The sequence below is a fragment of the Myotis daubentonii genome, chromosome 4, assembly GCF_963259705.1.
Source record: "Myotis daubentonii chromosome 4, mMyoDau2.1, whole genome shotgun sequence".
NCBI lineage: Eukaryota > Metazoa > Chordata > Mammalia > Chiroptera > Vespertilionidae > Myotis > Myotis daubentonii.
In genome coordinates this window covers 82585845-82610044 of record NC_081843.1, presented here as the reverse complement: position 1 = coordinate 82610044, position 24200 = coordinate 82585845, and the positions used below count along the sequence as shown (strand labels likewise).

General features: G+C 40.0%; 1 protein-coding gene across 6 annotated transcripts in view; it reads right to left on the bottom strand.

The window, feature by feature from the left end:
• Positions 1-24200, bottom strand: part of ADAMTS6 (ADAM metallopeptidase with thrombospondin type 1 motif 6) — a 227881-nt gene that overhangs the window by 68198 nt on the left and 135483 nt on the right. For all 6 annotated transcript variants that reach the window (XR_009452669.1, XM_059694536.1, XM_059694539.1 and 3 more), the window contains exons 13-15: positions 21852-21997; positions 19662-19725; positions 1230-1332 (exon numbers count right to left, since the gene is read on the bottom strand). Coding sequence is in view for 5 of the 6 variants with exons in the window: in XM_059694536.1 (XP_059550519.1) it covers positions 1230-1332; positions 19662-19725; positions 21852-21997 (313 nt within the window). In the remaining variant the exon portion in view is untranslated. The remainder of the gene's footprint in view (positions 1-1229; positions 1333-19661; positions 19726-21851; positions 21998-24200) is intronic.

The window sequence follows — 24200 nt, the reverse complement described above, 5'->3', positions numbered from 1 at the left end:
TGTAACTAGAAACACCCCAGGTGTCCATCAGACACAGAATGGAAAAGCAAACTTATTATAATACTGCTTAGCAATAAAAAGGAATGAACTGCTTGTACATGCAATAATGCAGATAGATTTCAAAAACATTGGGCTTAAAGAAGCCTTGCACAAAAGAGTAAATATAACATAATTTCATTTATATGATGTTCTGGAATAGGAAAAACTAGTCTATGCTAAAAAAAAAAAATCATAACAGTAGTTGCCTCTTAGAACAAACAGGTAGAGGCAGCTATGGACTGGGAAGGACTACGGAGGTAATGGTAATGTTCTATATCTCGGTAGAGTTTTACAGGTGCATGCATTTGTTAAAACTCAGGGAAAGTACAGTTAAGATTTGTGCATTTCATTGTACATAATCTAACCTCAAAAGAAAAAAGTAAACAGTACTGAACTGGGGTTGATGTATGCATGCTTAATTACTTACAGGAAAGTATATTAATGGCTACAATTTACTTTGAAATGCATCCAAAAAAAAGCATAGATTGATGAATGGACAGAGATGACTAGACATGTAATGAAAAATATATACTGAAATGTTAATGGTAGAATCTTGGTGGTGGATAAAAACATCACTGTAAAATTATTTCAATATTGTTCTATGTTGAAATTTTTTCAAAAATGTTAAAACAAGCAAAAATTTTGAATGTGCATTCAATCTTTCCAAGAGAAAATTTTAACAAAACTTAGTTGTATTTTGGGAGTGTAAGCAAACTTTTTGTGCTTACTGAACAACTGGTGTTTGATACATGCCCAAATTAAAGAGCAAAAATGTTTCCCAACACTAAAAAAAAAATTTTAAAAATCTATGGTAAGATCCTTAGCCTTTTCTCAAGAAATAACACATTTTCCTGGCCTCTTTGAGTTGATTTATATTGTTATAATTTGTTTTTAGGGTGATATCTCTAAATACTTCATGATTATAAATGATTATAATGTAATGTCCACATACCTCAAGAAGTCAAGAACTCAAAAAAATGATTTCTGATCATTTGTACTAACATAAAGTTCATTACAGGGAAACTAAAACATGAGACCTTTATAGTATTGTAAGTATTTTCCTGCTTTGATTTACAAACACTAATTTTTACTAGTATGTGTAGAAATGTGTGTGTCTGTATTATTTATATACTCTTTCATGTTTGCAAAGCTCTCAAGCATGATGAATGCTCTGCCAGGTTATACATTACCTCCAGTAAAGGGTTTCCAGTTATAATAATTTCCACGGAAAGGCATATTGTCAAAGTCTGCACACTGTTTCTCTCGAAAATCTCGGGCCCCCAAAGGACATGGCTAAAATAAAATAAAATCATAAATGGTACGATTGTTGAAAAATTCCAAAACCAAGGGACAGCGTCCCTAAAATTAAAATTGCCTGAACTCCATCACATTAGCTCACTGCCTTACTCTCTGGAACATGCTCTACTCTTTTACAACCAGTATTCAGACTGAAGTGTCTGAATTGTAATCTTAGCCACAGAAGAAATAACTGAAGTCATTTAAACAAAGTGAAGTGTTAGACAGTTTCCATATAACTTTACACTTAGATGCATGTCATAGTCCACTTTGCAATCAATCCATCAGGTATCTCCTTATAAGCACAAATAAATACCAGGAGAAGAAATCAAAATACAAAATCTTTTTTGGTAGCAGTGTTTGAGGTCCAGTTGCCACAGCTACTCCCAGCTCTTTATTTTAAGGAATCAAGAGGCAGGTTTGTAACATGACATTCAGCACTATTAATTGTGGTTTGGATCCCGACTACTATAGCTGTTTACTGTCTAGCTCTGACAAAAACCATATTTTAAGACATGGGATGAAATGGGCAAAATGCTAGGCCTCCAGTTTAAACACCTTCCAATTCAAGGAATGTGGACTTATTAGGACTTACATTTTAACTTTAACATCACAGAAAATAAAATACTAATTTGGTTCAAAACATGTACATGTGTTGAATGGGAGACAGAGAAGGATGTTGGGAAGGTGAAGAGAGAATTATTTGTTTTTAAAATTTGGAATGCTTCTTCTACCTGGATTTTTTTACAGAGGAAAATCTTGCCAATCTAGCTAGGTCCAGATGCCGAATACCACAGGGCCATCCTAAATTCAATACTTAAGTTCAAAAAGAATTAAAGTATAACATCTCACAGTGTTTGAACAATATGACCTAATTTGATGTTATCTTTTAGAGTTCTGCAGCTGTTGCACCTAAAACTTGAAGCTACTGATCGAGAAACACTCACTTTAAATATGGAAGAATGGAGCAAGTCATTAGATAAAACTATTAATTGTGAATAAATAATGAGTACGTTACAGACACTCTCAGATATCATTTTCAGGCTTTTTACCACTTTCCATGGCATCTCTACACTTACTGTATTTTATACAGTTTTCTGATGTCAGTCCCTTGAAGCATGTGCAAAAATAATAGACCACAATGTGCATATATTTGCATGGTCACCATTACTTTCTATATACTATGGTTCAAATTACTAGCATATCAAGTCCAAAGCCTCAGATTCTGGAAATAGTGAGAGCAGGTCTACATTCTGTTACAGGCCCAGAATTTAAAATATTTTTCTGCACATTAAAATATGACACTGCAATGCCAAACCTAATGATTCTGCTTGCCAAATTACCATTTTTACCTGTCTTTTCAAAAAAAATGCAAACTAAGTATGAACCGTAGGCTACATAGTGCATCACACTGGAAAGATATGCTTCTGGTGTCTTGCTTCATCGTGTGCTACCGCTTCCTTTCCTAGCCATTTCCAGGGAACCTCACACAAGGACTGGAGTTGTCAGTGGCCTTGCCATGCAGCAAGGCTACTTTTTAAGCAAATATTATCAATTTTTAAAAATACAAATAAGTTTAACTATAGGTACAAGTTTTCACATAAAACTTAAGTATTTGTAAAGCACCAACTACCTAAAAGTTCTCACAGCTTTCAAACTAGTTGGAGAAACAAGATACAAATAGACAAACCACAGCACTGTTGCGGGCAGTACTTATAGGACGGCATGATGCAGGTGCTGTATGAAGGCAAACGATCAATGTGTCATGTGACTAATCATAGGGAAACTTTTCCTCTGGAAGCAAACCTTGAGTGTGTTATAATTATAATAAAAGTATTATGAAAATTTAATTTTTGTAGCTTTATAAGATATTGTAGGAATTGAGCTGGTTAAGCAAAAGGACTTTTGGGGTCGGGGTGGGGGGGTTATTAAGAATAAAGCCAAGTAAAGCCATGGGGACAGGAAGGGAATTCGTTGGAAAAAGGCCCTCCTAGCTGAAACAAACTGTATGGAAGCGCGAGAGCAGATAGCATTTCATAGAAAAGCACCGGTACATAAAAAAGCCTCAAATTAACAAACTAAGGTATCGTGAAGGCCATTCACTTAAGAACAAAAATCCTATTCCTAATTATCTTGTAATGTCACTCCTTGCTAGAAGAGAAAGGGTCCAATAGGAGGATTTTGCTGTTTCATGAAGCACTTGGATAATATTTTGTAAAATTTTTGATCCACTCTTTTCCTGGAATAATCACTCCAAGTGTCAGCATAATGAAAATATTAACAATGACCACAGAGACTTGGCATTTAGTAAGTACCTACTCTGGGGCACACTGTTCAGAGGTCTCAAGATCTATTATCTATTGAACCTCTGTCTACACTCTTATGAGGTGGTTGTCCTTAATAATCCCATTTTACAACAGAGTACTGAGTACAGAAAGGTTTGCTTAGTAATAGCTTCAGGATGCAAGGACACCTCCCTCAATCTAAGTGGCACCTCCTCTGGACACTGTCTAAATGCTACAGTAACAGTGTGAGGCTTTAGCTGTTAAGATACACAAAGACCTAACAGGAGTAACTTGGACTATGGACCTAGTCTTGTCATTTCCAGCTGTAAGTTTCTTATCTTCTCCAAGCTACTTTTTCCCCCCTCATTTATAGAATAAGAGGGCCAATTCTTATAAAATAAGAATTTTGAGTAAGACTAGCCTGGATTCGATTCTAACTTTGTCATTTGTTTAATTCATGGCCTTGAGCAATGTAATTCATTTTCCAGCCCTCATCTATAAACTAGTATTTATCTCCTAGTTGAAGATTCATGTAAAATGTCTAGCTCTGTACTTGGCACATGGTAGCTCTGAATAACTATTGGCAGCAGTGCTGGTTTTGGGTCAGGCATCCATAGACCATCCCTCATCGTTCCTGCTCTGCTCTATATATCAGGGGAACAAACTCTGCAAGCTCCATATCCCAGGCTTCTGTGCCAGCTGACTTCTGGTTAGGTGCAGGCAATGAAAGGCACATGTGGAAGAAGCCAGGGCATTTCTCTCATTTCCTCTCTACCTCAGAAAGCATCTTAGGCAGGCGCAGAATCATTCAGCGGCCCTAACTTCAGGAAACAAAAGCCCCACACCTCCACCCCATGCTATGCTTCCAGCTTCTGGACTCTGATAAAACTACCTCCTTCCTGGATCTTTCTGGTAGGAGTGGTGGCATCTTCCTGCTGACCCTGATCTATGGGCTGCAAGCCTCTTCAATTGCCAAGTAACCAAGTATGTGCATTAAATTCCCTCTATTTAAATATTCAGAATGACCTCTATCATTATGGTTGGATCTTTACTGACACATACAACAATCAATAATGATGAAGAAGGAAGAGGAGGAAATTGGTAGGTTGAATACAGGTATATTTCCATAGTTTATTGGTTAAGGGTATAGAGGTTGGCAAACTTTCTCTGCAAAGAGCAACATAGTGAATATTTTGATTTTTGTGTTCCATACAGTATTGGTTGTCACTATTCAACTGGGCCATTATAATGTAAAAGAAGCCATAAACATATATGTAAATGGCCATGGCTGTGTTCCAATAAAGTTTATTTACAAAAAGAGGTGATGGGCCAAATTTGGCCAAGGAAATAGATTTTGCCAACCCCTGCTTTAGGTGCTAACAGAATAGATACAATCTGTCTGGCAACATTTTGCAGAAGAACCAAACTTGATTATTAATTTTTGAGTCAATGCCAAATCATACATTTTTAAGAATTGATTTTAGAAGTAATATAATCTAATTTGTACACGCTGCTTAAATGTCCTCTATAATTATCCCCAAAGTGGTCACACAATCTGAATAAGCATCTACAGAAATATCAAGTACTTTTCAGACAGCTACAATTCTTATCAGGCTCTTCCTTACATTCATCCAAAATATGTCTTGCTCTTTTCTTCTGGGTCCACACTGAGCAAATCTAACCCCTAACTGAAAGGTATCTAGACCTTAATGGATTTCCTAAGGGCACATCATAACTCATCATTAGCCCTCTTAAAACAAGCACCAAGAACTGGCCTTTGTTTTGTTCAGCAAATGTATATAAAATGCTTACTGTGTGTCACATATGATCTAGGCTCTGGATATGAGGCAATAAACAAAACAGATTAGGTCCCTGCTTTCATGGAGCTCATTGTAATGGAGTGAGAAAGAAGAAAAACAAAGCAGGTTAAGGAGATTGATAGTGAGGTGGAGGGAAGTTTTAAATAGTATAGTCAGAGAAATTCTCTCGGATAAGGTGGCATTGGAGCAGAGTTAAAAGAAACTAAGGGAGTGATTTATGTACACATCTGTGAAAAGAGTGCTCGGGGAAACAGGAAATGCAAAGGCCCCGAGGCAAGAGTGTGTTTGGGATGTTCATCAAGGAGAATGGAAGATGGGAGGGTCTAGGGCAGCGGTTCTCAACCTGTGGGTCGCGGCCCCTTTGGGGGTCAAACGACCCTTTCACAGGGGTTGCCTAAGACCATCAGAAAACACATATATAATTACATATTGTTTTGTGATTAATCAGTATGCTTTAATTATGTTCAATTTGTAACAATGAAATTGGGGGTCACCACAACATGAGGAACTGTATTAAAGGGTCGCGGCATTAGGAAGGTTGAGAACAACTGGTCTAGGGAACAGTAGACTTGGGGACTTGCTCTCATGCTTTCTGGTTCCAGAATATATCCAGCTAGTGTTCTGTTCTCCTGATTTCAATGTTTCCTTCACTGAATGCTCTGAATTTGTGTTGATTAGAAATAAGCTCAGTAGGAATTGTACATGCTGGTTCCAAAGGAAGTGATCAAAGAAGAGTTAATTTCTTAAGAAAAATTACACAAAATATATTTTTTTAGTTTTTGTTTAAAAAGAATAGAGATTTTAAGGAGTAATGCTTTTTAAATTACTTAGGGATTAGAAGTGCTGACACTATGCAGAAATCCTAACAGAGAACAATGGGCATAAGCAACAAATTCTTTCTGTGAAGCCTGACAGGTTTTCAGCCTCCTAGTGTTCACACTAATCAGCATCCTCTCCTTTTTAAAAGCGACCAGCAGGGCCCCACATAAATCCAGAGAGCAAAGCTGCAGGTCTCAGCAACTTTTGATCTTAGCATTTTCAAAGAAATTTTTTAAATATTATCACTTTTATCCCCATTTCTCAGAGATCTATGTTAGCACATTCTGCAAACTATCTTATGTTTCCAATTTTATTGATAGTTTAAAAGCATCTCCTTTTGACTTAATACTATTTTATTGGTAGATAAATCTAAAAAAAGAGTAATTCATTGGAGGCATAAAAGTTGCTATAGAAAGAAATCTTAGCTTCTGCTGACAAACTTTCCAGGGGTATTTCTACGACTGGGGTTCTAATCATGGTTTTGTCCTGAAGAATAGGGTGACCTTGGCAAGTCCAGAAATCCATGTGCGCCTTCTTTATTTTCATTTGCAAAACATACCCTAAAAGCCCATACCTTTAAGAGAAATACAACCCAAAATATTTTGCAAATGAGGAAAATGCTGAAAATCCTGTACTTTGCCTTATGGGTAATAAAGAGTGAGAAGCAGGCTGAGAATGAAAACTCTTTTTCCCTTTCCCTCCCCTCTCCTCTTCCTAAAGGAGATGGGCAGGGAGAAGATACCAGGATTCCTATGACTCGGGGAAAATTGCAAAATAAGCAATATTGGCATTTTGTTCTTCTACATTCTTTATGTCTTTCTCACCTTCTGCCCCTTTTTTCCTTTCTCGCTTTCACATCAAATGCAGTTTTACTTCTCCACTATTATACTAGAACAACCTTCTCCACTCCCCAAATTTAATTATCTTCTTCCTCTCGAGGATAGCAACATATTCTTAGCCAGTAATATCCCAATCGTTGGGGAAGCATGAGTGGAGTCTGGATTCCAACCCTTGCTCTGTTGAGCAAGCCATGCACCTGACATAGGACTAGGCATCTTTTTCTAAATTACACACACACAAAAAAGCCACGTGGGTTTAAAAAGGCCTTTCTTCCACACCCTCTCTTACAAGTTGCCACCAAAATTCCAGATTTCCTATCTTTCAGGTACTGCCTGATTATCTCATTAAAGTAATACATGAGGGCGTTTCCAATGTTAAATTTTGAGTTCACTGCAAATAGTGAATCGTTGCAACCCCAGTTTTGATCCGACCTTTTTATCTCTTGTCCCCCATATAATTTCTGGGTTGCTTTTTGTGTGTTTTTTTGTTTGTTTGTTTGTTTTTTGGTTTTTTTTTGTAGTTTCACTTTTCATTTACTTTTAAAGAAAAACAAAAGCCTGATAAACCTGCATGGTCCAAACTTGAATCTAGATGACATATTTGATACAATAATCATCTAGTTTTCAAAATTAAAGTTAGTTCTAATGTACCTTGCAGAGTCCACATTTAATTAAAATGCCATCTATCCATAACATAACCCTTTCCCCTAAACCTATAAATATGTTAAGAAACAAACTTTCACTTGGTGGTTTTTTGAACATCTCTTTTAAGAACAAAATAAACAAACAAGCTCTCTTTTGTGTATAATCTAGTACTTATTTTCAAAATTTGATGCACACCATAAAATTTATACTTAAAGAAGAGTAATGACACTGGTCCTGTTATTTCTTTACACATATAATAGTATATTATGTACAATGTTTATAAGGATAAAGTGGCTGATACTAATTTGTTTTCTGATTATAACTTGGGACACAGTTACAAACTCTTAGTTATAACTAATGGATCAACTCTGTACTTTGGCACCACACCTCTCCCTGGGGAGAAGGTTGGTAGTTTCAGGGTGCTCTCAGCTCTCTGATTGTGATGCAGGGTAAGGTTAGACCAGACCAGTGATGGCGAACCTATGACATGCGTGTCAGAGGTGACACGCAAACTCATTTTTTTGGTTGATTTTTCTTTGTTAAATGGCACTTAAATATCCTATCTAATAAAAGAGAAACATGGTAATTAGCATACGTCCGCTACCCTTCCCATTGGCTAATCAGCGAGATATGCAAATTAACTGCCAGCCAAGATGGTGGCCAGCAGCCAGGCAGCTTGAAGTTAACATGAGGCTTGCTTGCTTCAGTGACGGAGGACTCCAATGTTCCCCGCCTGCCGCTGCCGGCCTCTGAGCCTGCAGTCTGAAACATTTTTACAAATATAGAAGCTAAACAAAACCCCAGAAACCTGCTTTCAGCCAGCTGGGATCTCAGAGCTGGAGTTGATACAGTGTTTCGATTATAGAACCCAAACAAACCAGATACCTGCTTTCAGCAGTGGAGGCCTCAGAGCTGGAGCCAGAGCTAAAGCTGGCCCAGAATAAAAAAAGAAAAAGAAAAAAAGGAGCAGTTGGGAGCTTCAGTCACCCGCCAGCCTGAAAACAGCCCTCAGCCCCTCACCCAGACTGGCCAGGCACCCCAGTGGGGACCCCCACCCTGAAGGGTGTGTGACCAGCTGCAAACAGCCATCATCCCCTCACCAGGCTGGCCAGGCACCCCTGTGGGGACCCCCACCCTGATCCAGGACACCCCTCAGGGCAAACCAGCTGGCCCCCACCCGTGCACCAGGCCTCTATCCTATATAGTAAAAGGGTAATATGCCTCCTAGCACTGGGATCAGCGGAGCCGCGAGGCCTCCCAGCACCGGGATCAGCGGAGCTGAGAGGCCTCCTGGCACCAGGATCAGTGTGACAGGGGACAGCGCCCAAACCCCCTGATCGCCCTACAGCTCTGTGTGAGACAGGGGGCGGGGCCACAACCTCCCTATACGCCCTGCTCTGTTCGTGACAGTAGAAGGCGCCTCAACCCCCTGATCAGCCCTGCTCTGTGTCTGATAGGGGGGAGCTCCCCAACCCCCTGATCACCCTGTGGCTCTGTGTGTGACAGGGTGCGGCACCCCAACCTCCTGATCTGCCCTGCTCTGTGTGTGACAGGGTGCAGCGCCCCAACCCCCCACCCCCCCACGGGCCCTGCTCTGTGTGTGACGGGGTAGAGCCATAACCTCCCCATCGGCCCTGCCCTGAGTGTGAGAGTGGCGGAGCCCCAACCCCCGATCGGTCCTGCTCTGTGGGTGATAGAGGGCGGCGCCACAACCCCCCCTCCATGGGCCCTGATCTGTGTGTGATGGGGTAGAGCCATAACCTCCCCATCAGCCCTGCCCTGAGTGTGACAGTGGCGGCGCCCCAACCCCCTGATTGGCCCTGCTCTGTAGGTGATAGAGGGCGGCGTACCAACCCCCTGATCCGCCCTGCTCTGTGCGTGACAGGGGGGAGCTCCCCAACCCCCTGATGGGCCCTGCTCTGTGCGTGACAGGGTACAGAGCCCCAACCCCCCTGATGGGCCCTGCTCTGTGCGTGACAGGGGGCAGCGCCCCAACCCCGATTGGCCCTGCTCTGTGCGTGACAGGGTACGGAGCCCCAACCCCCCTGATGGGCCCTGCTCTGTGCGTGACAGGGTGCGGCGCCCCACCCCCCCACCCCCCCACAGGCCCTGCTCTGTGTGTGACGGGGTAGAGCCATAACCTCCCCATCGGCCCTGCCCTGAGTGTGAGAGTGGCGGAGCCCCAACCCCCGATCGGTCCTGCTCTGTGGGTGATAGAGGGCGGCGCCACAACCCCCCCTCCATGGGCCCTGATCTGTGTGTGATGGGGTAGAGCCATAACCTCCCCATCAGCCCTGCCCTGAGTGTGACAGTGGCGGCGCCCCAACCCCCTGATTGGCCCTGCTCTGTAGGTGATAGAGGGCGGCGTACCAACCCCCTGATCCGCCCTGCTCTGTGCGTGACACGGGTAGCTCCCCAACCCCCTGATGGGCCCTGCTCTGTGCGTGACAGGGTACGGAGCCCCAACCCCCCTGATGGGCCCTGCTCTGTGAGTGACAGGGGGCAGCGCCCCAACCCCCTGATGGGCCCTGCTCTGTGCGTGACAGGGGGTGGCGCTGCAACCTCCCCATCGACCCTGCCTTGAGTGTGATGGGGGCGGTGCCCTAACACCCCAATCAGCCCTACCCTGAGCGTGAATGAGGGTGGCATCGCAACCTCCCGATCCGCCCTGCTCCGTGCATGACAGGGGGCGGCGCCCCAACTCCCCAATCAGCCCTGCTCTGAGCCCGACCAGGGGCTGCACCTAGGGATTGGGCCTGCCCTCTGCCACCCAGAAGCATGCCTAAGCCAGCAGGTCGTTATCTCCCGAGGGGTCCCAGACTGCAAGAGGACACAGGCCGGGCTGAGGGACCGCCCCCCCCCCCTCGAGTGCACAAATTTTTGTGCACCGGGCCTCTAGTCTAATCTAATAAAAGACAAAAAGGGTAATTAACCGTACCTCCGCTACGCTTCCCATTGGCTAATCAGGGCAATATGCAAATTAACTGTCAACAAAGATGGCGGCTAATTTGCATACTGCAGGCAGGGCAAGACAGCACCATCCTGCCTGCCCCGCTGCCATCCGGTCCTGCTATATGCGACCTGGGTGGCAGGCGGCCCGTATGGGACCCGACCCAGGGCTGGCGGGGGGGACCGCAGCGATCCGCCACCGGCCACACCCACAAACGGCCCTCCTGTGGGGATCTGGGGCTGGCGGGCGCTAACGCACTGATCCACAACCAGCCACAACCAAAAACGGCCCTCCTGTGGGGATCCCGGGTTGGCGGGTGCTAAAGCACCGATCTGCCACCAACCACGCCCACAAACGGCCCTCCCGCAGGGATCTGAGGCTGGCAGGTGCTAATGCACCGATCCTCCACAGGCCACACCAAACAAGGTGCCCGTGTAAACTGTGAAACACATGCCCTTAACAAAATTCAGGAGGTATTCACATTGCATGGAATGAAATGTTCACATTTCAAACTTCCGGACTATCCTTTATTAACGAATGAAAATACATGTGATCAATTGTATGAGCAACAAAGGGCAGAGGTTTTGATAAATTCTCTGAATGATGAACAGTTGGCAGCCTTTAAGACTACAACTTCGGCCATCGAAGATCAAACTGTACACCCCAAATGCTTTTTCTTAGGTGGTCCAGGTGGTAGTGGAAAAACATATCTGTATAAAGTTTTAACACATTATATTAGAAGTCGTGGTGGTACTGTTTTACCCACAGCGTCTACAGGAATTGCTGCAAATTTACTTCTTGGTGGAAGAACCTTTCATTCCCAATATAAATTACCAATTCCATTAAATGAAACTTCAATTTCTAGACTCGATATAAAGAGTGAAGTTGCTAAAATCATTAAAAAGGCCCAACTTCTTATTATTGATGAATGCACCATGGCATCCAGTCATGCTATAAATGCCATAGATAGATTACTAAGAGAAATTATGAATTTGAATGTTGCATTTGGTGGGAAAGTTCTCCTTCTCGGAGGGGATTTTCGACAATGTCTCAGTATTGTATTGCATGCTATGCGATTGGCCATAGTACAAACGAGTTTAAAGTACTGCAATGTTTGGGGTTGTTTCAGAAAGTTGTCTCTTACAACAAATATGAGATCAGAGGATTCTGCTTATAGTGAATGGTTAGTAAAACTTGGGGATGGCAAACTTGATAGCAGTTTTCATTTAGGAACGGATATTATTGAAATCCCCCATGAAATGATTTGTAACAGATCTATTATTGAAGCCACCTTTGGAAATAGTATATCTATAGATAATATTAAAAAAATATCTAAACCTGCAATTCTTTGTCCAAAAAATGAGCATGTTAAAAAGTTAAATGAAGAAATTTTAGATATACTTGATAGAGAGTTTCACACATATTTGAGTGATGATTCCATTGACTCAACAGATGATGCTGAAAAGGAAAATTTTCCCATCGAATTTCTCAATAGTATTACTCCTTCGGGAATGCCGTGTCATAAATTAAAATTGAAAGTGGGTGCAATCATCATGCTATTGAGAAATCTCAATAGTAAATGGGGTCTTTGTAATGGTACCAGATTATCAAAAGATTATGACCTATCATTATCGAAGCTGAAGTATTAACCAGATCTGCAGAGGGAGAGGTTGTTCTGATTTCAAGAATTGATTTGTCCCCATCTGACACTGGTCTCCCATTTAAATTAATTCGACGACAGTTTCCTGTGATGCCAGCATTTGCGATGACTATTAATAAATCACAAGGACAAACTCTAGACAGAGTAGGAATATTCCTACCTGAACCCGTTTTCACACATGGTCAATTATATGTTGCTTTCTCTCTAGTTCGAAGAGTGTGTGATGTTAAAGTTAAAGTTGTAAATACTTTATCCCAAGGGAAATTAGTCAAGCCCTCTGAAAGTGTTTTTACTCTTAATGTGGTATACAGGGAGATATTAGAATAAGCTTAATCACTTTATCAGTCATTATTTGCATCAGTGTTGTTTTTATATCATGAGTTTGTTGTTGTTATATCATTTTATTATTGTTTATTTATTAATAAAATTATGTATTATTTTCATATACATTGTACTCATTTCCTTTTATCTCTCACACTTTTATTATAGAGAAAGGGCAAATAGCAATATTAAAATATTTCCTCTAATTAATTCCCTTTCAATGTGCACAAATTTCGTGCACTGGGCCACTAGTACAAAATAAATATAGAAAATATATATATTTGTTTTACTATGGTTGCAAATATCACAAAATTTCTATATGTGACACAGCACCAGAGTTAAGGTAGGGTTTTTCAAAATGCTGACACGCCGAGCTCAAAAGGTTCGCCATCACTGGGTTAGACGATCAGTGCTAGGAGAGCCCTAGAACAGTACTCAGAAATTTTACCTTACTGAATCCCTTCCATGGGACTAGCCTGTTCCTTCTTGAAAAAAGACGTGTCCTTCTTCTTTATAAAAGTGATTTGAGGATTTAATGCATGAAAGTAATTTTTCATCTATAGCACATAAATGTAAATAATACTTAATGTGTACTCTGTATTGAATACACATTAAGTATTAGGAGTAGCGCTAGATAGCTTGCAAGTGTTCCTTCTTTTAATTCTCAAACAGCCCTGCAAGCTTGATATAATCACACTCCATCCATATAGGAGTTCCCAAAGTTTCCTGAGGTTAGGTGTCAGGCCAAGGTCAAACAGCAACAAGTATTACAGTCAGGATTTAAGCTTAAGTCAATGGGAATACAAAGTCCATTCTTTTTCACTACAATCCTACCTCTAAATAAAGGCTATGCTTTTTCTGTGTATCACAACCAAGGCAATCATACCACTTAATGACCTTAAGCGATGGACTGAAGAAGAAAACAATTGCAGAATAACACACCTTTTAGCACAGCTTCACTGAGAAGAAACCCAGGTACCATACAATCTATGCTTAAATTCTAGAACAGACCACAGATGACCTGGAAAACTCACTTTGATTCTTTAATTTTTTATAGTTTTGATGCATAAAATAAAGGAGGGAAGTGAAATGCTTAAGATGCATGAATAATATAACTTTCTATCTCAGCCAAAGTGAAACTTGAGTTTTCACCAGAAGTTCTATCCTAGTCACATATCAGCAGATGCATAAAGACAAATAATACCAAACAGGACAAACACAAGGATTTTCTTGGTTTGGGAAATACCGAAGAAACACCGGGAAATTCTTTTTAAAAATGTAGAAAAGTCCTTTTCATAGTAATAGTTCTTCTTTAGGTTTTGATATAAAATTTGGCTTATAAACTTAACATAGCCATATTTTTCCTTCTTACAAAAAAAATCAAGTTATTAAATAAGGTATTCACAGCACCTATAAATTCTATTGAAAATAGTTATACTATGTTCACCCAATGGTTACCCTGTTAGAACTATTTGCATGATAGTTTTAAGTCATTAGAATGAAAAATTGCTCAGGATGGCAGAAATGCCTGATTAATAGTAAAAATTTTGTATGCCAGTGAAAAGGAGACTTCATACCGATAATAATAAAAAATAAATTTTTGAGCCAATACCTTTCAGCAGATAATGCACAGATCTAGAGGCTTTATTTCTGTTAGTTAGTTCCTACCTTTACACATTTATAGAAACTGTCAGAACCTTTTCAATCATTTATCTCTATGTCCAAAGAGGGGAACTATGTCCTTAACCAATGAATTCTTAGCATCAGTACACCCATAAAATTCTGCTCTACAAACCCAAGTTCCACATGGCCATGCCTATGAGATTAGCTTATGATCTCAAATATTCTATTATATTTATGGTTTAATGGTAAGACCAAATTTCATCCAATTCTCCTATGTGTCTTTAATAAATGTTCCTAGTTTCTCAGTAGTTTTAAGATGAAAAGCATATTCATTTGTTTCTGCCATAGCTATTGTCTTTACCTTCTAGTCTGTCCTGGAGACAAACCGTCACGTCGCCATGGTCGGCAAACTGCGGCTCGCAAGCCGCATGCGGCTCTTTGGCCCCTTCAGTGTGGCTCTTCCACAAAATACCACGTGCGGGCGCGCACATACAGTGTGATTGAAACTTCGTGGTCCATGCGCAGAAGTCGGTATTTTGTGGAAGAGCCACACTGAAGGGGCCAAAGAGCCGCATGTGGCTCGCAAGCTGCAGTTTGCCGAGCCGCAGTTTGCCGACCACTGGATGTGGATGTCAAAGAAAGAGTCCTTGTTTAGATTCTTTTGAAGGATTTTGAGCATGACCAGTGCTGATGCCCATCTAATAGATCCTGCTACAGATAATCAGCCTCAGTCTCGTGTGTGAATACTATGGCCTCTAGATTGGTTATGTTGCTGTTGAGAGTGGTCAGGCCAATGTTGCAGCTGGATACCCTTTTCTGATCTATTTTAACATGGAGATATTTGTCTTTACATGTTGCCTGTTCTATCTCTGTGGATCTCTTTCTTTGAAACTGGGGTAAGTGGGACAAGAACTAATGGTAACACTCGCTATTCTCTTCCTACCATTCCAATACCTTTCTAATGTCTGTGGTAAGAATAAAATTAGGGAGAACGTGCAGCTATCTTTTTGTGCTTGCCACTTTTGTTTGGTCTACATTCCTTCTAGGTTATAATTTCTCCTGTAATCTAGGCAAACAGAGTACTGTTAACTTTATGTGATTCAATCTGATTTACCACAGTGCAGGGATCCACATAGGAGGAGTATTAAATCTTCAGAACAGTAAAGTGTTGCCTTGTGGATATAGCTCCTTTTGTCATAGCTACTAGACATTATGAATTCTAGAACTGATAGTGTTTGCATCTTTACTTGGGTCACTGGGAAACTCAGAGCAAAATTTGTGAACCACTTTGAGTAAGTGGAAGGATCTTTTGGTACACATTTAAGGTATTGGCCTTAGCTTTATATTATTTTCCTTTCCCTGTGATTTTCTAATTTATTCTATTTTTCAGTTGTGATTTTAATGAAGTTAATTCAACTCCAGTATATGTGCTGCTGAAGTAAGCACAAGCTAACTCAACTCTAATCAGAGCATTAGAACTAATAATAATTATTATTATGTGTAAAAATATGAGAACTAAGCAGTAATCTATAATACCAGCTGGTTAGTCACAGAAAGGAGAAGATCAAGAGTACTGTACTGTATTGGAAACTGTAAACTATGTGGAATGGGTTGCAAGATCTTAAAAGAAATGCAAATAGGATGGATCAAATACATGAGGGCATAAATGAGAAAGCACTGGGCAAGCCTCAAAGATTCAGGGCACTAAATAAAGAGCTATGGAGGTCCTACTGCTTGACCACCTGGCATCATCTCATCCTGGACACTAATTTGAAAATGCTTCCACGATGACTTGAATTCATCCTTTATATCACCTCTCTTTAAATCTCAAGAAAAGATCTTGGATCACAAATGACGGAGCCCAAGATGTTTGTGCATTGTTTTCCGTTTCTCGGCTGTCAAATTGATTTTAACTAATTGGAAAGCCTTCTCTCAGATCTTATTCATGAAGCCACTAAATATAATGTACATAGCATTAAACTGTGTAAAACATGCACTAAGGCAGGCTGATCTGATAAAAGACAAGTATACTCTGTTGAATCCCTTAAATTAGAGTAGCTCGTAACAGACATCGAGGCACTACAGAATAAAAGAACATTTAAGGCATTATACCTTTAGAAAAAAGTACAAAGGTTAACTTACAGGACACAAACATAAAAGTCCTATAATTCTATAGAAACACCATTCTATGTTAGTTGGAAAATACTGAAGTCTTGCTTTCATTATTTAATCTTAACTCTGATCAATTACCCTTCTGGTTTATTATTAAATTATCTGTCCTATACTGTAGTCTACAAAATAGAAAGTTTAACAACAGATTTTTAAAATTATAAGTTTCTGCTCTAATAGGATACACACATTTCTGAAAAATCTCTTTCTGCAAAATTGCAAATTAAAAATATCAAGCCTAAAGGGAAAATAGCATTAGGGGCAGACTAAAGACAAACCACCAACAATAAGAATTCTAAGAAAATATTAGCATAATTTTAAAAATACATGGCAGATTCCTAGCAAAGAAATGCTAGAGTAAACATAGGATTTTATCTTATTTAAAAGGTGAAAAAGTTAATAAGGAAGGGCTGATCTTGCTAGGTTGTAAGGACAAGAGGCCAATGGACAAAAAACAGGCAGAAACAACAATAAGGACTTGAACCACAGAGCATGTGACCAACTGAGCCAAAAGATGAATGTGGGATGAACAATCATCATGTCCAGCACAAATTTCCTCTGACTATATCAATGTAATTTGACTTCAGCTGGTGTATTGCTTAGTGGCACAAAATATGGAACAAAATAATTCAATAATTTATGAGTTAATTTATGTTGCAGAAATAAGGCTGTAATAGACAGATTATACCAAAACTTTAAATTATCAAAGTGTTTCTAGATTATGTTGAAAAAAATGTAATTAAAAGTGTCTTACCAAGCCAAGTCACTACTGAGGAGAATTGTCAGTATGGGGTGAAAATATGGGTAAAATAATAGGTTTGATAGATACTAAGTGCTCAATAAATGTTAGTAGCAGCTACTACTATTACTTCTGTTGCTACTATCTCTACCAATACAGTAGTCCCCCTTTTCTATGATTTCAGTTACCCAAGATCAACCACAGTCTGAAAATATTAAATGGAAAATTCCAGAAGTAAACCATTCATAAGTTTTAAATAGCATTTAAATTCCCTTTAAATTTAAATTCTGTTCTGAGTAATGGGATGAAATCTCACATAATCCCAACTCCATCCCTTTGTCCAGCATATCATTTCGCACCATCACAAGAAGAAAGGTGAGTACGGTACAATAAGATACTTTGAGAAAGCGATAATATTTATATAACTTTTATTGTAGTATATTGTTTTAACTATTCTTAGTTATTGTTGTTACTCTCTTACTGTGCTTAATTTATAAGTTAAACTTTATTATAGGTATGTATGTATGGGAGTGGATGGAAGTATATATAGGGTTTGGTACAATCTGGGGTCTCAGGTATCCCCTGGTGTCTTAGAATGTATCCTGCTCAGATAAGGAGGCACTACTGCAAAGACAGAAATTTAAAGAGCTCTGACACAGACACCTGTGGCATAACCAATATCTATTACTCTTTACTTTCTTGCTAACAGAGTTCTGATTTTTACTCAGGAATCTACCTCTCAGGGAATGTGACCTTAACCCCATTAGAGGCATATCTGGATTAGACTAACCAACTATAGTAATCTCATTCCTTTTGCCCATGACTGGTTTAAGAGTAGGCTGTGGCTTCATAACCAATAAAACAATGAAGAAAGTTAGCTAAGAGAGCAGGGGAGGAGCTTTGGGGATATAACAAGAACATTTTCAGTTGAATATGGGGGCAAAAACCTGACAGTAGCAATTTTAGGAGAAAATGAGAAGAGGAATTAGATACAATAAGTATAGACAACATTTTTGAGGAATTTTGTTACAAAGGAAGATAAGACGTGGGAAAATAACTGGCTGGCTTTTTGTTTTTTCAAGATAGGAGAAATAACAATAGGTTTGTATGCTTATGGAAAAATCTAGAAGACAAGATGTTGAAAAATTATCTACATAATTATGGCATAACCAAGAATTACAATAGATATAGGGTTAGAGAGTGAAGATAGCAGGTAATGGTCTGATGACACGAAAGTAAAAGCTGTGGTTTTGTGTTTTTTGTTTAATCTATCTTTATTGTTGAAAGTATTACAGATGTCCACCCTTTTCCCCCTTTGACCCTCTCCACCCAGCCTCTGTCCCACTCCAGGCATTCATCACACTATTGTCCGTGTCTCTGGGCTACGAATATATGTAATCTTTGGTTAATCTCTTCCTGCCCCTCCCGCCCTTCTCTCTGAGATTCAACAGTCTGTTCCATGCCTCCATGTCTCTGGATCTATTTTGTTCATTAGATTCCACATATAAATGAGATCATGTGATACTTGTCCTTCTTTGACTGGCTTATTTCGTTTTTTTGTCTTTTTTTATCCTCATTGGAGGATATTTTTCCATTGATTTTTAGAGAGAGTAGAAGAGACAGGGAAAGACAGAGAGAAACATCAATGTGAGGGAAAACACATCAATTGGTTGCCTCCTATACAGGCCCCAACCAGGACCCAGGCTGGGGATGAGCCTGCAACTGTGGTACATGCCCTTGACCAAAATCGAACTCAGGACCCTTCGGTCTGCAGGCCAACGCTCTATCCACTGAGCCAAACTGGCTAGGGCATCACTTATTTCATTTTATCTGGAAGAAGTAATGAGAATATAAAGAAGACAGTCAACCTACTTTCAGACCCAGTCATTCAAGAGCCCAGGGAGAAAACCAACTTTGAAGAGCTGCAGAGGAAGCAGTATCTCCAGAGGAGAGCCCGTTTCCATTAGAACAAGGTGAAAGGAAGGAGAATTCAGAGAAGTCAGGAATTTTGCTGTTGGTGGATCATGAATTCCTGAGGGCACAGAAGAGTTTCAGCAGCTGGGCAGGGGCAGGAAACAGAAGAGGGGATATGCAGAGCCTATGGGATTAGATGTGGGAGTCTAGGGCTTCCTGCAGTGGCAAATATGAACCGGGATAAAGAGCACAGTAATTGTGCTGGACTCAAGAAACATAATGATGGTAAAGTTGTGAGTGTTCTGGGGACCAGGGCAGTTCAGGGGCACAGGGTATTTCCTCCTAGTGCTGGTGCTCTTCCTCTTGACTCCTGTTGATGGAACTCATGGACCTGAGGCTGGTTTCCTTCATCATTAACAACTTTATAAAAATGCATGTCACCATCATACATATGGGTTTCTGATCAAAAAGCTTACAATTTTAAAAATCTCCCTGCTCTGGGGGAAATGTAATTTTTCATAGCAGAGTTTGGTTTTACTTACATCTGTGTTACAGGAGCGATACCGTTTCCTTTCCCCAAGGCAGTAGTTTCCATCTCCTGAAGGTCTGAAAACACATTTTGTTTAACATGTGAATATACTATATTTATCCACATAGAAAGCACATATATTGCATGATGAAAACATATTAACATTTACTTTAAGAAAATACAAAATTGGACATTTTATTAGTTATTAAAAAATCATGCTGGGACTGTTAGTAATAATGATTATGATTGCTGAATGTTAAAATTAAGGCAATTTACTATGAGTAACTTTACAAGACTGTTAATTGTCATGATTTACATTAAGAAAATGCAATTAAATCAATGTATTTTCTAATTATTATAGTAAATAGGTGATTGGTTCAATTTGAGATTCCAGCTTAAAATTCACTTATTTATAATGAAAAGCCACTTGAATCATTTCAACAAACCCATAACCCGATGCATTTTGCCCACCAAGTTGGAAATGAAAAGTTTGATTTTTTTCTCAGACTGGAAACAAGAGAGGACACTAAATGACTCTCTGGAAATAGTTTCAGTTCCAAGTAAATAATGCAGAAATGAATTTCTATCTCATTTCAAATATATAGTTTTAAATGATGTTAAATCTAAACATCAGATGGGCTTGCATTATATAAATGCTTTAAATAATACTCAAATTAATGAAAAAGTGAGATGTCAAATATTTTATTTCCATCAATTAATTTTTAAAGTATTAAACATTAGGTAGAGCCATACGCTATTATTTGAATGCTATTTTTGAAGGCTAACTTGTTCTTTTAAAAGAGGTCTGGTCATACTCTTAAATATCTGGGTATGTTATTGATTATTATAGGGTTTTATAATTTTGGTTATTATTCTACAGTAGCCTACCGTTGAACTTAGGTTAATTATTCTGTACTTGTTTTAAAAATAGCAAAGTCTAAATTACAACTTTGACTTACTAGAATCAATGGGATAATTTAAGTGACAATTTTGTATATGTTTTGAATGCCAGTGAATGGTGACTCTAAGCATGGAAAACAAACGGCCCAGCCTGAACCAGCTTGGGAGAAATGGGTCGGTCAGACAAAAACAAAGTGACGGGGACGGTGGTAGCATGGCTGGTTTACGCGTATGTGACAGTGAGTGAGCTCGGGTTAGCAGGAGGGTAAAAATAGCTAGAAAATGGGAGAATGGAAACACAGCACTAATATCCAGGGAAACGATTTCAAGCTAAAAAGAGAAGAAAAGAGACTATTTAGAGAGAGGCGCCAAAGAGAGGGATCCTGAGTTAAAAGGAGGAAGAAACAAATACAGACCATCTTTCCCCCCAGAAGGAGGAATACAGCAGAATTGATGTATCCTCACCTGGTTCTGCACCAAAATATGCATTGGGAAAGAAGGCCATCAGCCTAGCCCAAAATGTGAGCTGCTAAGGAGCAGTTCAGTCTTCAGAGGGGCAGGAAAGACCGCGCGGAGGAACAGTCCACCTGCAATGGGCAGTGGCGGGGGGGGGGGGGGGCGGGGGGCGAGGAAGCAATACCGCAGCAAAGCATACTGATGGACTGGCCTTCCGCCAGAGGGGCTCCGGCTGGAGAAAAAGATGGTGGGAGAGGAGCAGTCTGACCTGCATAAAACAGCCATGGGGAGAAAAGTGGTGGCAACTCCAGAAGATGATTAATGGGGGCATGTGAAAGGAAACTATTTTAACACATGGACAGTATTCTTTTCATTGTGATTTGTGATGCGAATCAAGGCATTTCAACCCTTGAAGGGCTCTCATTGGTCCTTTTAATACTACTGTAGCAGTAATAATTTTATGTGACATGTGAAAAGACCTTAGGTTTCCTGGGAATAATGGTACTGTAGCTAAGACCAGACCTGGATTCATCCATAATTCAGTAGTTTTTGGAAAAGGAAATCTATCTGATTATTAGTAGATTAAGAATTCTGGCTCTACCTGGGTTAGATACACAATGCTTGTCTTTCTCCCCTTTCTTTTATTTTTAGTCACATAGGAAGGGGCGGGGAAGAAAAGGAAAGTCTGTCTAACAAGGCTCCTCCGCTCTCCTTGCCTCGTGCTTGTTCTGAAGACAAGCACTTGGCTCAGGAGTGAAACGTTTTTACAGATAACATGTGAAACCACAGCTCTGAATCATTTCCAACTGTGTCTTTTTGTTGGCTGCGGCTTACTTTAGCTACTTACGCTGGACTGTCACACTGTCTTAGAGATGAGGAGACGCCTCCCCCGCAGGTCCTGCTGCACTTTCCCCACAGTGACCAGGCACCCCAGCCCCCTTCTACGCTCTGGGGCGAAGTGCCAAAAGCAACACATTCTCCCTGATAGCACCACTGCAAGATTGCACAGAAAACACAGAATTAGCTTTTAGGCAGATACAGCTATCAGGACAGAAATACACAAAGTTCAGGCAACGACCAATTACAGGCATTAGCATCCTCCCAACAGATAACAGAGTTCTTTAACTGTGTTTACAAATTGGTGATGGTGCGTGTGATTTGCAAATTATCTTTAGCTAGGCAATGATTTCAAAATCTCTAACATGTACCAGGAGTCTAAAAAACGAGTCTACTTCTCTTCCCTTATTTCACCTACTCCAGACTTTTCGTGTTTCTCATTAGGGAGACCTCAAAAGTCTTTTTTCGATATTCTAGTATTAAAAAATTTTCTTTATATTCCACTATTATTAGACTCGTGGAATGATAACGCAATATGGAAAGTTCCCCAGTAAGGAATTTTTATGATGGTAATTGCTTTTTCTTTAAAAAAAGAAAAGAAAAGAAAAGAAAAGAAAAGGAAAGGAAGAAAGAAAGAAAGAAAGAAAGAAAGAAAGAAAGAAAGAAAGAAAGAAAGAAAGAAAGAAAGAAAGAAAGAAAGAAAGAAAGAAAGAAAGAAAGAAAAAGAAAAGGCTGGTTGAGGCTACAATGGTAAAAGAATGTGTTGTGGCATTTCATCTACATGAGTACTGCAGACATAATAAAAGTAATGCCAAGACACTAGGGACTGGGTACAAAAAAACCCTTATGTACACCAACCAGCCATGTGCATAGCCCCTGTGTGAACATGTGTGTTGGAATTCTTCTCAGCTTTACTCTCTGCAATAAACCACACATACTGCACATAAGTAGAAAGCCAGGAATAATTTATCGAGATGCAGACATCAAATAATCAGCTCATAACTCTAACATGATAAATCTTACTTGCAGAATATGGTAAAAAGGAAAGCCTTTTTAAAAAACAACAAGAAGAAGCATTTCTAGGCTTTTATCGGTGCATTTTGTGAATTGCCATCAATCGCTGACAAACCATGCTGATGCTATGAAAGTCATTTGTTTACGTGAATAACCACAGGCAACGTTATTAGAGTTGAGTACCTGTCAGCAATGTTAGCTAGCTAAATAAAAATTCAACATTATATTAAAACATAGAGGGATTAGGACATGTGATGCTTAAAAGTAATCATTGTATAATACTAATTATATATATCCAGAATTTTTTCACTTTTCACCTTTTTCACTGCTACCAATGGCAAATGGAATAGCTTCTTACCTGGTTCCCCTACTTCCACTTTTTCCTATCTATAATCAATCTGTTCTCCAGTAAGCATTCAGAGAGATCTTTTTAAAAAACATATTATTGCATCATGTCTCTGTTTTTGAGACTCTGGTCAGCTGTGGCCTGTGGGAAATACCCCTGCCTCCTTCTCTAGCCTCACTCTCTCTCTCGGATTTCTCCAGACATACCAGATTTCCTTCCTTTCCTCCTAAGCCCATTCCCTTCATAAGGCACTTGCATCTGCTGGTCCCTTTGGGAACACCCTTCTCCCAATTCCTTATATTGCTGTGTTCTCATCATTCAGTCCCAGGTCAAGTGTCATCTCACCAGGGAACTCTTTCCTTGACCACCTTATCCCAAAGTGGAACCTCCAGGATGTAATCGTTTTAGTACACACTACTTTAAATTACCCTGTTTATTTTTCAAATTACTTCATTATTGTCCATCTCCTCTCGTTAGTAAGTAAAAACTTTAATGTGACAAGTGTGGCTATTTAAATTTACATTAATTAAAAATTAGGTTCCTCAGACCGGCTAGCTACATTCCAGGGCTTCATAGCCACATGTGTGGCAACGATGTTGGGCAGAGCAGATCCAGCATGTCTGTCACCACAGAATGTGCTGGAAGCTGGTCCATCCTTGCTGCTTGACACAGTCGCTGCAGGGAAGAAACATCTGCACAGCATATGTTTCAAGGGACCTGGCGTATATGGCATACTGTTCTTACTATGTTTGCTCACCTTCTTGGCGCTATGTGTTTTAAACAAGGTCACCTCTCAGAGAAAGGTTGTTTCCCCAGGTAGGGATTTTTCCCTGAAGTTAGGGAGGGAATAAAACACCTTAACTAAGTGACAGGCGGGTAGTTAATCACTTTAACTACGAAAAATCACGCTTAAGCTACATAATCTTTACTCCCTGGAATGGAGGTAAGAAACGCCCTAACCTTTGGAATAGAAATTGATAGGATTAAAATCTACTGGTA